This window comes from Silurus meridionalis, chromosome 27 (genome assembly GCF_014805685.1).
Source record: "Silurus meridionalis isolate SWU-2019-XX chromosome 27, ASM1480568v1, whole genome shotgun sequence".
NCBI classification, from domain to species: Eukaryota; Metazoa; Chordata; class Actinopteri; order Siluriformes; family Siluridae; genus Silurus; species Silurus meridionalis.
In genome coordinates, this window is record NC_060910.1 from 6,648,038 (window position 1) to 6,664,895 (window position 16,858).

Below are 16,858 nucleotides of genomic sequence, written 5' to 3' on the forward strand. Positions count from 1 at the left end.
TTTAAGAGATGAACTAAGGATGTTGAGAAAAGTACAGGCTTTTGCAAGAAATCCAATGTATTGTGCTGTTTTTGTACACATTATTTTGAGAAATTACTGGATTGCAAATATTAGGGATGATTTGAGAAATGCTCCAAAGCAGCTGAAAAAAACTGTAACCTCTTTCCTGTGCACTCCTCTGCCTCTTTTGAAACTATGAACACTTGTGAAAGAAGCACTTGTTCCTCTCAAATACCAGCGTGAACCATGTTCAAATCTGTCTCACCTCAATTTTAAAACAATGTATAGCTCCTGATGTGGAACAGACTGTACATTTTGGAGAAAACGTACTATTTGATGTACTGTTATATAATAATAGAATATTTTCACTGACTGGAATACAGGAACAAAAATATACCTAGAAGAGCAGTTCTTTCTATTCTGCAGTTTGGTATAAGCTGAATGCAAACAGTCATGGTAGAGTTAAGTTTTTTCCAAAAGAAAGGAGCTTAAATACTGTACATAGACTAATAGATAACACAAAGCAGTGTGCTTCTAACAGGAGCAGTAGGAAGTAGATAATGAAGTGGTCTTGGTGTCTATCCACCTTAGCTGTGGAAAAGCTTTAATTACAGGTTATCGCAGTTGAGCAGCATGAGGGAAGAAGAATAGACCCTGCTGATAGGGCATAATCTAAATGTTGCTGCTTTAGAATGGTAGAATGAGTTATATATTACTGTATGTTCATGAGTTTGCTTTACTTAAAGATTGGGTTTAATTGCAGGATTGATTGAGATATTGACCCAAGGAAATATGTATTACAACATAAGTAACCCTGTTAACATAAGTAACATTTTAAAGTAACCATGGTTTTATCCAGAGCAATTTTATAAGTGTATGTATGTATGTATGTATAAACAGATGGATGTATAAATGAAGAGGATTTTTATATGCATGTATGTATGTATGTATGTATGTATGTATGTATGTATGTATGTATGTTTGTATGTATGCAAGTATGTGTGGATAAATGTAGTGATGTTTGAATGAATGTCTGGATGTCTGGATGTCTGGATGGATGGATGGATGGATAAGTGTTTGTATGTATGTATGTATGTATGTATGTATGTATGTATGTATGAATGGATAGATGGATGATTTTCTAGATGGATGGAAGGATAAATAGATAGATGGATGGACAGAAGGGTGTTTTATGTATGTATGTTTGTATGCATTGATAAATCGGTGTATGTTTGGATGAATGTCTGGATAGATAGATAGATAGATAGATAGATAGATAGATAGATAGATAGATAGATAGATAGATAGATAGATAGATAGATAGATAGATAGATAGATAGATAGATAGATAGATAGATAGATAGATAGATAGATTCTTCAATATCCTTGTATTGGTATCTCTAATTTGTACAGCTATTAGTTAAATATCTTGTTATCACCTCTAATCACAGTTTATATAAGACCAGTGATTGATTTAAATTCACCTCATTCTGGTAACAAATATAGACTTTATATAATAGACTACTGAATAGAATACTAAATATAGTGACTACTGAGGATTCACAGTTTCATACTGTGCAGCACAGTACTGACACAGTAATATACATCATTTATTAATATATGTGACATTAACATATTCATCTGCATTCATCTTTCCAGAGGTAGTGAAAAACACATTGCTAGGACTCCTTAATCACGGTTACACAGTGAAATGTGTTGCAGGGTTTAAAATATAGTGCAGCTCAGACTATAAGGACATGATTCTCATGACAATGGCCTGCATAACTGTAGATAACCCTCTACTTTCCTTTTGACTCTGGCAAGTGTGTTTTGTCCTTAGCAGAATTAATTCATAGTGACCTTCGGTTTCAAACTGGGTTTCCATTTCTAACTAGTCACTAGCTGTTTATTTTTTTTCACAGTGCTGAATCAGTTCCCACCTCTAAATATTTTTTGCTCTACAGTACATTCACCACCAAATAGCAGAACTTATGGTTAACACATTACAACACAACACAACATACATGTTCTTTTCTACACTCAAGCTGAATTTCCCACATCTCATGTTATATAACATGAAACGCAATTGCAGTGATCCTGAATCTCACTAGGACAATCCCCAGTTTGAATACATAGTGATGTCTGTGTCTACATGGCATGCTCGACTGCCAAATTTGAATCCTGGCTCAGCGTCAAATCCAGCCCAAGCCTATGAACAACTTGTTAGTTACAAGCGCCCCAGCCCCAGTAACAACGGCAGCACAACAATGCCAGAAAATAGGTTGGATTGTTCTCTAGACAATTAAAATATTTGGAAGCAGATATGATTCATATGAAATCTGAAGAACATTCCTTGAGCTAAGACTGTACATTTCAGATGCTTTTATTTCTCAAGGCCAATCATCTGGCTTGATCATTATCAGTGGAGTGCAAAAATGTTGTATCCAAGAGTTACCTGCAAGCAGGTTCAGACAATCATTTGGCTTGAGAACAGACAGACAGACAGACAGACAGACAGACAGACAGACAGACAGACAGACAGACAGACAGACAGACAGACCCAAGCACCCCAGCCTCAGTAACAGCCAAAGCACAACAACAATGGCAGAAATTAAGTTAGATTATTCTCTAGGCAATGACACTATTTGGAAGCAGATATAATTCAGAGGGAATCTGGAGAACATTCCTTGAGCTTAGACTGTATATCTTGGATGCTTTTATTTCTCAAGGCCAATCATCTGGCTTGATCACTATCAGTGGAGTGCAAAAATGTTGTATCCAAGAGTTGTCTGCAAGCAGATAATAAGCCTCTATTTTTGACTGCAGGAAAGTCTGTTCTTAGAACAGTCAACCATGAAAGCGAATTTAAACATCTCTGTTCCCCCAAGTAAGGTTGTTTGGGGTAATGCAACAAATGATCTATGAGGTGGTATCAAACGTTTTATAACACACCAACAGATGGAACAGACAGCACAAGGCTGCATGCACAGTCACAGGAAGCACCAACATTTATAATTTAGTGTGCCAAAAGACATTGTCCTATGTACATTGGGAGCTGCCCACATTTTGTTAAGACTTCTGCTATTCTGATCATGCGCACACTCTGTCAATCTCCTCACATGTGACTTTCTCATTGGAGATAAGATCTCACTTCCGCACCCAACCTGCTCGCCAGATTTGGCTCCTGCCTACTTTGCCCCCTCCCAAATATAAAGATCTGGTTTAAAGGTTGCCGTTATGACACTATTGCGGAGATCCAGCATGAATTGCAAAAGGTGTTTGACAAGCTTAGAAAATAAGACTTCCAAGACACATTTCAGAAGCGGCAGGAACACTGGGAGCGCTGAATTTCTTTGCAAAGGGACAATTTTAAAGGTGATAGTGTATAAATGTAGATGAATAAAGTACTTTCTTGCAAAAAAAAGAAATACAACTTTTTAATACCATCTCGTATCTACCAGGAAATACACTTTTTTTACACGCACACATCTTCTAAAGGGAATTTGGACACAACTCAACTCACTCACACGCAAGCATTTTCTGGAGAATATGCTGAATCAGAAGCTGGTTGGTTTTGTCTCAGCACTATGCACCAAGCAGGCTGCTAGTGTTAAGTCCAGACACATTGGTCACATCTAATGATATTGCATTCCTTGTGGCATCCATTAGCATCATGTTAGCTATTCCACTGATATCGATAGAGCAGTTGTTTAATCGTTATGTAATAGAGCCAACTGACGCCTCAGTCCCAGCAAACACTTGAGCCAGGATGTGCCTAGATTAGACCTCTTTACCAACGCTAATAAAAACATTGCCCGGTGCTAGTTCTCCTTGGTGAGTTGAGAGGTGATCTATATTTAGCTGAAAGATTTGCCAAGGACAGTCCTACAATAACGCAGTAATTAATTTTAGGATATAACAAATGCCCAACTATAAAGCTTAAACTGAAACTGGCCACTACAAAGTTTAGTTTAGTTTAGTTTTGCCACCTGAGAGCTTATTAGTGTTTACAAAACCAGGGATCCATTCAGTATGAAGTCTAAAATACCAATTATATCTGCCTTTCATTTTGTATGATGCACTGTGACAAGCAACAGTCCTGAAGGATTCTTAATTAAACCCAGGTACAGTTACCGCTGCCTTCTACAATTACACATATAAAAACACTTTTACACATTGAACTCAACAATATATAAATGTTCCTCATGTTGATGCTGACATAAAAAATAAAAGCCAATAAGATCAACTTTATTTCTTTCTTACTACCCCTTTAAATAGCTTAGAATCATCTTTTATGATTTCATGAAAGCGACTGTCTACAAAATACATGTAATAATATAACAATAATTATTTGAGGTGTTTTATACATAATATCAGGAATGTTAGGAAAGCAATACACTGTACAATGACTAAAGTTCTAAACTGAAGTTAAATCCAGAATACATTATAAGAGTATTTTCAGTAAGGACTAACAATCTATAACTATCTACAGAACCTTCAATAAACCTTTGAAGCACCATTTTTTGTCTAACAGTGTAGGCAGGCCTAGGAATATTCTGTGTCTTTCTTGTGAGCTGCAAGACAGACAGACAAACAGCCGTACTGACAGATAACAGACAGACACAAAGACAGAAAGAAACAAAGGAACAAAAACAAGCGAACAAAAAAAGTGCAATCTCAGAGCCTGCCTTTCCAATTTACATACATCATTGGATTAAATAATCTTGACATTGCATATACCTAGAAACTCATTCCACAGAACACAAAACCACAGAGAAGCAGATCATTTATTACAGACTACTAAAAATGTAGTGAGAAATACAATATTATGCATCCTAGAGGACAATACATTAACTAATATACACAAAACCTCCTGCAGCTTATTCCCCCCCCTCTATGCTATTTACTGACGTGTAAATGGGTAAAAATGTCAAAGATAAAATATATGATATTTTTTAAAATATTATATTTGTTACAATAAAGTTCTATTAACTTAACGTAAAGTAAACGTATAATTGTATAATATAAATGTAAATGTATAATTGTCCACTGAAAGTAAAATTACATATTGACTACTATTAAAATTAAAGCTGAAGTGTATGTAAATGTTCATTATTCCACATGATAGTAAAAACAAAATGTACAAAACTGTGAGCAACTTAATAAATTGTGATTTGAATGGCAAAATATGTTTCTTATGATGTCTTTTTGAAAGATGTAAAATATACAGACAATAATGCATGTACAACATAGTTCTAATTGTCTTAACAAAAAAGGTATAGGGAGTTGTTTTTGTGGAGTTTTATGCTGAAATAATGTAATGTATTAATTTAAATATAATTATTTATTATAAAATAAAGTGAAATGTTAAAACAGCACAGTACTGTATACATAAAATAGCATTTTTAAAGGTGCCGGTCGTTTATCGCTGTTTTTCATTTATTGCGGGCGGTTTGGGAACGTAATCACCCCGATAAACAGAGGATTACTGTATAGCTATTATAATATCATTGCTTTTTATTAATATATGTGGCTATGTTTGGCACATTTTGTATCAGGGTCCCTGCCCTATGTCTCTATCTCCAAAGGGGACTTTGACCTGAAAACATTAAAAAAGACCCCTGGTCTAATTCATTTAGCTTCAATTTAAATGCTTTTAATACTGGTTAGGATGGATAGATCTAAAGTTTTTCCCAGGAACACAGTAACACCCTGGACAGTTCGGTCCCTCACAGAGCATAATACACACACTTTCATATCTAAGAGTACATTAGAGTTATCAATCAAGAATGTTTTTGGGAGAAGAGAGAAAATTGAAGAACTTGTAGGAAACTGACACGTTATCAGTAGCACATAGGAAGTGGTAGCTTAATTGTTAATACATTGAACTTTTTGATCAGAAGATTGTGAGCTCAAATACCAGCACCACCAAGCTTCCACTGCTGGGCCTCTAAACAAAGCCCTTAAGCCTCAACTACTAAGTTGTACCAAAAAAATTAATAATTGTAATGCGCACTGAATAATTGAGTCTGCAAAATGCCATAAATGCAATGTTATACCGGCCATACTACCTGCTGTGCATTCTCCTGGCTGTGATAATGTACTTAGTAATAATAGTCCATATATTTATAAGACTGAGTTTTGGATTTAAATGATACAACAGGAATTTGAGTGTTTGTGTGTGTGTATGTGTGTGTGTGTGTGTGTGTGTTGGTTTGTAAGTTTACTTCACTGAGTCATTTTTAAAACGCCAGTCATTTTTCCTCCCTGTGGGTTGCCTAACAGCCCTCACTTCCACATCGCTGCCTGATTTCAACCCACAGCCCAGTGGGAACCTCTGTACATGCATATTAATGAGCTTATCACTTTAGACCACCATAAACAGACTGTCTGAAAACAAGCGCTTGTGGCAAAAAAAAGTGTGATATCAGAGGCACCGTGGCCAGAGTACAAGAGGCTGAAGCTACAATGGAATTATTTACGAAAATCACATATTTGAAAGAACCCAGAAAGAAACCCAGACAATGTAGAGAAGATGTGAAAAGATCTGCACACACAGAAACCTGAGGTGAGAATTGATCCGGGAGCACATAGCAGCATCAGCAACAGCAACAATTTTCGTACATTTTCTTACAGCCTTATAAAGGATTCGAAACTATTGAAATCATTTCATTTGTGAATATGGTAACAATACCGTAGTGTAATCTATTGCTTCATGAGCATTTTCTTGAGTGGGCCAGGTCTACAAATGGGTGGGATCAGGCCCCCCCAACCCCTTTAGCTGCACTACGTTTAATAAAGCAACAACTCAATATTTGAAGAAATCTGAAACTGCTATGATATAATACACTACGATTCTATTTACTAGCCTACAACTGATATTCGACCAACTTTGTTCAGAATTGGATCTAAGCGTACTATTAATTTGTGAATAATAATGAGGACTGTTTTAACAGTATCAAAGTTATAGATAAATCACCTTGCTGGACTATTACATTATTTACAAATAACAACATTATTTACATATTACACATTTACATATTAATTTATTCTTGCTTATCAATCTGGATAGGGTTATAAGGCCATTTCCAGACAATCTGATAACAATATTTAACTCCAGAAAATATTTTTTACAGTATAAAATTTACATTATATTTACAATACATTTACAATATATCACCTTGATGAACCAGTTCATTACTTACACAACATTTTAAAATATATTATTTTACTTCATTGTTTGTCATTATTAATTAATGATTCTTACATCACTTCATTTCTATTGTAAATGGATGCATGAAACCAAAATGAGCAAATTTAAATACCTCTAAAGTTAAGTTTAGTATCTTTATCCATACACTGCTATGGAATTACATTTTGTCATTTCACATGCAACTTCAGAATTAATAACTAACACGGTCATAATTATCAACTGTCCTGTTTCTGGGAACTGCCAAGATATTCAGCCATATCCAGATCCTTCAACTCACAGCCAGATCAATGCTGAGGCACTAAGGTAATTATCTTGAGAAGGCACAGGCTTTCTACAATAATTACCTATCTGGGTGAGCTAGGTGTCACATTAAATATAGTGTTGAGCAACAGATACTGTATGCACATTCCCACACATCTCAAATAGCCAAATACTGGAGTGTTGCTGCAGCAGATAGACACTGCCAACAAGATGGTAGTTCTCTGGCATGTAGAAAACACGAAAACAGCCCACACATGCATGTTTGTATTTAGAATAGTAAATCAGACATAGTGTGCCACAGACAGAGCTACACCTTTGGATATTAGAGTAAAAAAAAAGATTTATGCTGTTTCTTTGACCCATTTGCAAATGTATTAAAAGGTGCAATAATCATTCATTCGGTTTTCATTGAAGTGCAAATGGTTTGGGTTTATTTACATTTTAAACAGATTTAATAGATTTATCTCTAGTTCAAATATTAAGCATCTGCTCAGTCTTTGTTGCTGTATCTAAATTTATGGATGAAAATGGCACGGGCCATCGAACTATTGTTGTATTGTTGTATCTAATTGAATTTAGGTCCAGTACATCCATATAACCTTTCTTCTGCTTTTATCTGGTGAAGAGTTATGTAAAATCAAATAAATAAAAGCACAACGCAAGGCTTTCATCATGTTCCAAAGACAAGCATTAGCTATAGTGTCATGGCTTAAACTGAATGACAAAGGTTCATGAATGGCATTTCATTTGGATAATATGAATGTTTTGCACAAAGTTTTGCTATTTTGCAGTATTTGCAATTTAGTCCTATGCTTTTATGCCAGACCAATCTGTACACTTTATAATTAGAACTCTATGTAATCAATCTAGTATTTCAACCCAGAAGGTATATGATATAAAAAATTAAAGAAATAAACATTGTATCAAACCTAAAAATGTGTGTTTTTTGCAACTTTGTTTTTCCCTAAAACATTTATTCATCTAGGGTCTCTTGGTGTTACTTTGTGATATCTTACTATTCATTATACTGTTCAGTAGTAACTTCAGTTTTGAATTAAAATTTTGTTTGTCACATACAAATTCACACAGAGTGAAATGCTTTTTACAACTGTCCAACATGTAAAAATGAAAAATAGAAATATAATAGATGTATAATAAGTCTAACTATAAAGTATGAAAATATGGTTAAGAATAATACAATATACACACACTAGAAAATGTGTGTATGTGTGTATATATTGTATATTATAGTATGTGTATATTCTTTATATATATTTGCATTTATTTTTATTTCTTTCCTTTGCTGCTTTAACAAAGAAGTTTCTCCAATGTGGGACGAATAAAGGTATATCTTATCTTATCTTATCTTATCTTATCTTATCTTATCTTATCTTATCTTATGTGTATGACAGATATTGACAGAAGTACAGATTAAAGTGTCCATGTACTGGTATAAAAGTGAAGTTATGGTGTGTCATTCTAATAGTGCAAATTATGCAAATAATTGTGCAGCAAAGGAAAGTGAGTCAGAGAGAGAAGTCCCAGTACTAGTTGCTAGGTGTTTAGTACTATTACTAATCATTATATCTCACTGTCACCCACGTTCTGTTTAACAGACAATTTAACAGTGCAACTATTCATACTGTATGTTCAGAAATACAGTGGAACCCGGTTATGTCGATGTCCTAGGGGGTCGCCAAAAAGCATCGAGGTAACCGATGATCGAGATAAACGAAAATCAAAATGGCGGCAATATATTAACGTGCTTGAAATTTCTTTATATACATGATGTGCGTTAATAAATGAGAATGTGCATGCACGTGTTTTTGAAGGGGTTTTTTTACACAACAGCGTTGCTTTGATGAAGACATGCTATAAAAATACATACCGTACATGTTTATCTGTCAGGAATCCACCTGCCACGCCCCCTTCGGCCCCCTTCAGCGTGTCAGGTGCTTTCTCGGCCGCTTTCTCTGAAGCTTCAGGCTTCAATCGCGCACATATGGTGCTCGTTTAGCATCATCACCAGCTCCTATTTAAACTTCCACTCTCACCGTCCGTTATTGTTGGTATATGTTGGTTCACGGCGGTCGTTGTTATCGCGCATGCGTATCCCGGTACGTGTCTTCCCACCGGCACTCTCTCAACAGCTGCGCTTTTCTTCCCAAAGCGCACCGTGGATTCCCCCCGATCCTGCCGGTGTTCATTCTATGATTTTGGATGGTCATCACACGTTATGCGCCGCCAAGCGCGGCTTTCGCCTCCCGTTCATCGCATAACATTTAACAACAAAAGGCATATGTGCACTAACTAACAGCAGAGATTCACCAGTACAACACCTGTAGCAGCTGTAAGACTTGATTTTTCCGCCACTTTCGCGAGTTCTTCTGCAGCTGCACCGAGATAACCGACGTTAAATAGCAAATTTTTCCTTGTGCTCGAGATATTAGGGTTCGGCGACCTAAAAAAACCGACATAACCGATAAAAAATGCTTAGAAAAAGCGAGAATTTGGCGGTTCCACTTCAAAAACGTCGACTTAATAGGGTTGTCGAGGTAACCGAGGGCGAGATAACCGGGTTCCACTGTATTACTGTGTACCCAAATGCAGGTTAAATTATAACTTTAAGCAAGAATGCTGGTTTCGTATTTAAAAGCCACCAGCCCTAAACAAACCTCAGGAGTCTGTAAGCCACACAAACAGAAAGTAGTCTGTCGCTAGTAACCAGAAATACAGATGATACCAGAAAATATACAAAGTCAGTTATAATTAATCTGAAAAAGCCTGTTGTTTCTATAAATATTTCAGCAGTTCATGTGTCTGAAACCAGCAACATACAACAGAGTTAAACAGACCTTAAGCTTCAATATAAATCAAATGGCACAAACCATCTAACAGCTCATACCTTAGTCAATCCTCCATCAGCATTAAAAAAAATTATACTTGACTAGAAGAGTCAAGTGGCCTATAAACAGCACATCTTCTATTTTATGTGTCTTCTTATTATCACAAGCCTTCAGGTGGGCTGGGAAAGATCGCATGGTGAGACGCACACTTTGTGCTCTATTGAGCCAGATAGCATCAGGCTGAGTAGGTTAGGTGGGTGATCGGCCTACTGTGGTTTACCGCTCTAAAAGGAAGAGGAAACATGACGAAGATCGCATCAGAAAGTCTCTGCGAAATGCCAGTAAAAAAAGTAACGAATTGAATTCTGCTGTCTTGATTCAACTTTCTATCCACATTAGTGAATTATGCAAGCTGAACCTACAGAGATGGCAGAACTTACACTTTGCTTCTAGGTCAATTGGCTTTTCCATTATTTCACACATGTTGCTTTTCAAATCGAATGATCACTGAGCTTCAAAGATCTTTTAGATTATTTGATCTAAGAACTATCAATAACATAGTAATACATTAAAGCATATACTGTAGATTCTTTATGCAGTTGTAGCCTTTTACTTAATTTTCATTTCTCTGAAAAAGAACCGATTTCTTGAAAGGTTTACACAAAAACTTCATAGATTTCCACCAAGAAACCAAAAAAACAAAAACTTTTCTTTATTAGCTTACATTTTACATGTGATACACATGACTCCTCCTCTAATGCAACCACCTACTGTAAATCACATATTTAGTTATTGTTCATTTTGTGTTGAAATGTATCAAATGGCCAGCAGCACATTTAAACAGTTAGAGAAGAAAGCAGCTTGATTTGTGCAAAAAGTTTGGGTAGAGTGTATTTATAAACAATGTAGATTTATATACACGGGCTCCCTTAGGGTTTCTGGGCCCCCTGGCTAAATTATACTCTTGGCCCAAAGGCCTATCCCCCAATTATCTGGTATTTTTGCTATATGTAACAACATGGAAAAACTGTTACAACCTCCAGTGGATAAACATCAGGGTAAGTAACTGATAGAATTTCTAATTTATGTTCATTTAAACAATGTTATACGGGCTAGCTTTAGAATCATAAAAAAAACAGAGAAAATACGTAAATCACCTTTTTTTAAACTGGGTGACTAACTGTCTTTCCCATCTTTTCTCTCTCTTCTTTTTTCAAGTTTTTCTTTCTTCTTCTGACACCCTGGATTTCTCTGCACTATTCTTGAATTCTTGAATGTACCTAATGCACGCTGAGTCAGAACTTCTGAGCCGGTCTGTGAAGCGTTGTGTTTCTGAATCCCATGAACACTTCAAGGACACACACACACACACACACACACACACACACACACACACACACACACACATACACACTCTCTTGGCACAAAGACAGCATTCGTTATAGCATGCTTCCTAACAGATTATGGTGTAAAGAGGCAATTAAATACCAAAATTATACAGGATAGTATGGGGTTCTGTTGGGCCCCCTGTGTAACCAGGACCCTTAGAACCATCCTAATCCACCCCCTCCCCCGTTACGGCACCTGTTATAGAATTAAATTCTGCTGTAATCATAAACACTGTCCTGTACTCATCCCAGGATTCATATTCACAATAAGCTCATGCTGAACATCTTTTAACATATGTAGTATCTAGTGAAACTGTATACAGTAACTGATTGGAGTCTCAAATATGTTTCATTCTCATTTCTCATTTTTAATCTACAGCTACAATCCACCATCTGTAAATCTGCTTTGTGTCTTTGTCTACAGAATGGATTTTATTAATACAGTATTCTGTTTGTAGTCTAAATGAAGATCTTGCATACATACTGTATGTTGCCTGCACCACTTCAACAAATAACCCTAGTGGCACAAGGTGGCTTTTTTTGCATGCAGTAGGGTTGAAAAACCTCTAGTAAAAAAAAAATGCTTCTATTTTGCCTTTATCTAAAATTTCTGACTATATGTTATGGCTCCATTTTATTGTGTGCACTAGAGCTGATCCATATAAGATCAAAGATGTCAGAGAATCATCTGTTAAAGTACAACGGAATTGGCAAGAGAAAGATCAAAAATAGTATCGAATATTGAATATTTAAGATATGGAACTTTTACTTTCTTCATTTGAAGGGAACCAAACCCAGCCATTAGGGTTGCACAAGCCAGTGCTCTCTTAGTGCCGGTCCCATGCCCAGATAAATGGGGAGGGTTGCGTTAGGAAGGGCATCCAGCGTAAAAACATGTGCCAAATCAAACATGCGGATGATCCGCTGTGGCGACCCCTAATGGGAAAAGCCGAAAGAAAGTTATTTGAAATATTTAAAATAATTTCCAAAGATTTTCAGTGTGATATATTTTATGAATGAAGAAGCATTTTAGCTATAAGTGAGTGAACTGAGTGTCTATCATTAGAGCGGCATGTGTGTCAGGACACCAGAGGGAACAGTTTCAAAGCCGTTTCCTGAGACTAGGACAGAATCAGGCCATGAGGTGACTGGATGAAGACATCAAAAGCTCAAAAATGAGATCTAAACAGTACAAGTGTGCCAGATTCACCATACAGACCTTCATACTCACAGCATTCTGTAAAAAAAATGTCACAGGAAGCTGTTGAGGATTAGCAGTCATTGACCACAAGTGAACCGTAACACACATTTTCACTATCAGACAAGACATGGTATAACTGGAAACTTAAAATATCTCTAATTCTGATGTAACTAACTGCAAAAATACAGCATTACGACACAGAAAGTAAAATGTCAGATAACAGCCATTGAAAAACTACTCTTCTTATAAACTCTAAAAAAAAAGGATGTCAGTGTGCACAAGGCCTTGATGACATGTTATTACATATAATTAATATGTGATGACAACCAAATGGCAGTCCTGCCCTGAGTGCTCACTTTTGACCTTGTGCAGTCAACACTACTTTACAATGGCATCCTTTACATTTTGTACAGTATTTGCCCTTATTTTGAACCAATGACTGAATAGTATATTGCATTAGACACCAAATGTTTGCTCTCTCTCAAGTGGTATAATTCTTTAAAAGACCAGTGCAGAAGTTGTCAGTCAGGGTGTCAGGCTGCTATAAGCTCTAGAATCCTTGGAGGTTTTTATGAGCCATAACTTAATAACATCTTTTCAAATGCAGTGGAAAAAAAAAAGTATTTTTTTCTAACCCAACATTCAGAAAACACATTTTAACTTTCTAATAGATTAAAATAGCAGACAAGTTTTACTAATAAAATGCACACAATTCACTAATCATTAAAACATGTGACTATCTGTAAAAAAAACAACTAAACTTTGGCAGTTTGGTGCCTAGAAGAAATGATGTAAGCCATTACCTCAAATAAGCAATTATTCTTACAGTACTTAGCATTCTGGAAAGGGTCCATCTCCAAACAATTTGAAATGGACCATTCTACAGTGCGGAGGATTTTTTTTTGCAAATGCGAGTCTTTAAAACAGTTGCCAAACATCCCAGGAGTGAGCATCCCAGTAAATTCTGTCCAAGGACAGACCATTACATTCTCAGAGAAAATCCCATGAGGTAACCTATATGCCTCTATAAGAGCATTAAACATTTACACTCTTGAAAGTACAATTAGAAAAACAAAAAAGACAAACACCGTTTAAGAAACGGTGGTTAGGTAAAAACCCCGTCTCTCCAAGAAATAATAAAAACAAAGAAAAATAGACAGCAATGAGATCTACTTTATACCAGAAGACTCTTTAGACCAATTTTGATTCCATCTGTCCAGCAGCTTAGACTGGTGGGTCAACAAGTAAATGATCCCAAGCACAATACCACCGACTTCTGAATGGATATAAGAGAAATCAAGGTGTTGGAAGTGATCAGCAAAGTCCAGACCACAGCCCCACCAAGATGCTGAAGTCATTTCTAAAATCAAGTTTACTTTTTAACAGAATAATACGTATTGAAGCTGCTTTGTTGTCACCTGAGTTTATTTGTTTCTTAAGATACGTTGGAAAGGATCGCAAAATTATTATTTAGATTATTTTGATTTATAATACATAAAAACCTCCAATTGCAGAGGGATCCAATTTCTTTTCCTCATTACTGCATGATAATGAATTACATTTTGCCAGTTATATAAATTTTGTTACTTCAGAAAGCTTCTCCAGTTCCATTCCTGGAGTCCAGCACAGTGTGCCCCTTTTACCTTTCTTAAAGAAAACTGTTTTTATTCAGGTTTAATGGGTGTTTCAATCATGATCAAACTGTACTGAACTCTGGAGAGGAAGTCGGGGGATTTCGCTCAACAGCTCTGTATTGATTTCCAATACTCTTTTGTACATATACTAATGCATAACAAACAATAAATAAAATATATGAACAAAAAATTAACAAAATAAATAAATGATAAAGTAGCATAATGCATGCATAAGGTTATACTTAACTTATATTTTATATTTGCTATTTCTTACAGGGTTTCACAGCTTTTAATGAAGTATATATGATTATCAGAATCAGAATCAGAATCAGGTTTATTGGCCAAGTGTGTTGACACACACAAGGAATTTGGTTCCAGCTGTATACAAGACAATACAGACAATACAGACAACGTGAGCTTTAGTGTAAGTTATTAGGGTAATAAACAAAAAGAAAGAAAGTACTAGAGAGAGTCGTGCCGAGGCTGCCAGCCGCAGCGCCATCTTGACTATTAACATTATTATAATATAATAATGCAGCACACATCCTTTAAGTAGTTTTCATTGTAAAAGCCTGATAGATGTTCAGCAAGGCCATGGTGGTGTGAGAACACTTTAATTTTCCATTGTTTACAATCTGACCACAGTGAAAGTGTTTAGCCTTTTGGTGAAGTGCTCAGTTCATAGCGATCTGTTTAATGCAACAGCTCTTTTATACCACACAAGCTATAACACTTCTTCTGTGATATATGTGTCCGGTGTCACTGCATTCATTTACTCACTAATTTGACCAATACAGAATCAATAAAAAAAATCTGTTTTTTAAATGACTCCATTCTGAAGTGTATTTTAAAGGGGTAATTCGAAAGTGCTTTCACTTTGTGACTGCAAAGCTTTTGGGTTGAGCTGAAATAAGCCAGGCATGTCACACACAGGAACAGGAGTTTGTCATTTGGCGACCACAAAGACAGAGGTTTTCAGTTAACACTCCGAAGTGAAAAAAAAAAACACTAAGCTTACAGAGTTCTTAGGGTTTCGCAGCAACTCGAGAGTTTAGAGAAAGACAACGAAGCAGAAAGATCTTACTGTGAAAATTGAAAGGAAGTGTATGGTGTTATTAACAAATATCATCAAGAGAAGGGACGATGTACTGTACAGGAATTTAATTTAATTACTTTTATTTTTCTTGTATTGAACTGAAATAAATGAAAGGCAACTAAAATATATTTTATAGAAGCTCTAAATTCTGTTGATTAATTGTAAAACACTATTACGCATAAGCAGGACTTATAGTTTGACTTTTGTGAGCAAAGTGTATATATATATATATATATATATATATATATATATATATATATATATATATATATATATATATTGGACTCTTGACAAGTTTTGCCCTCTAACATCTGTAAGAATGCCCCTGAGTGCAACATCAGCACCACACAATGGTCATTCATCTCTGCCTCGTTCAGCTTCAACCCACTGCTCAGTAATAAGTGACCTCCATATATTTGATGTTGCAGGTTATATAAATATATATCAAACTTTTTGCACAATATGAAACTTGGTTGCTTCTGGAAAACAAGCCAGCGTTAAGCACATGCATATCATTTTCTCTTCCTTCCACACTTACCGGCTCGCTGTCATTTTTGCTCATTTCGTCCCGACCGGAAGCGGTTGTCGAGTCCAGGACGAGCGTCTCGAAATACGCCGAACCCAAAGACGAGCTCTTGGGTTGAGACGCGGTTAAATGAGCCACGCCGAGCCGCGGGCTGCTGTGGGCCGAAACCGACACCTCATGGGGATACATGTGTGCCATTGCACCCGCTTTATCCCTCGAAGAGAGCGGCGTCTTCCCCGCACCGCAAACCGGTTCCGTTTGGTCGCCCTGGAGAGACGCCGGACTCGAGCTGCTCAGGTTGGGCTGAGACGACGAGAAGATTCGGTCCAAAACCGGTTTCTTTTTCCGCTTGAACATCCACAAGCCGCTCTCTTTCTTCGCGTCCGCGCCGCGTCTTTCCGAACCCGGTTTCGTGCTCAGGAACAACGGTTTAGTCCGATCCTGGAAATTCTTCCACATCCTCCGCTGATAAGATGTAGAGGTCGCGTCTGGCTCATTGGCGCTGTCACCCTTCGCTTTCTCCTCCATGGTGCCCGAGCAGCAGCCCGCCAGTCTGGTGAGCGCACCGCGTCGCCAATGTCACGCTGTCGGACCGAATCCCTTCAATCCGAGAAGAAGCGCTCGATGCAAGAGGAACTCTTCACACTGACCCAAACGAGGTGGTGAGATGCCTACAGCGCAATGATCAGTTCC

General features: G+C 36.7%; 1 protein-coding gene across 4 annotated transcripts in view; it reads right to left on the reverse strand.

Moving 5' to 3' along the window:
• The window catches only part of mctp1a (multiple C2 domains, transmembrane 1a), a 144,201-nt gene extending 127,368 nt beyond the window's left edge, over positions 1–16,833 (reverse strand). For all 4 annotated transcript variants that reach the window (XM_046841678.1, XM_046841679.1, XM_046841677.1 and 1 more), the window contains exon 1: positions 16,178–16,833. In XM_046841678.1, coding sequence (XP_046697634.1) covers positions 16,178–16,693 — 516 coding nt within the window. In that variant the 5' untranslated portion in view covers positions 16,694–16,833. The remainder of the gene's footprint in view (positions 1–16,177) is intronic.
• Between the last annotated feature and the right edge of the window lie 25 nt (positions 16,834–16,858).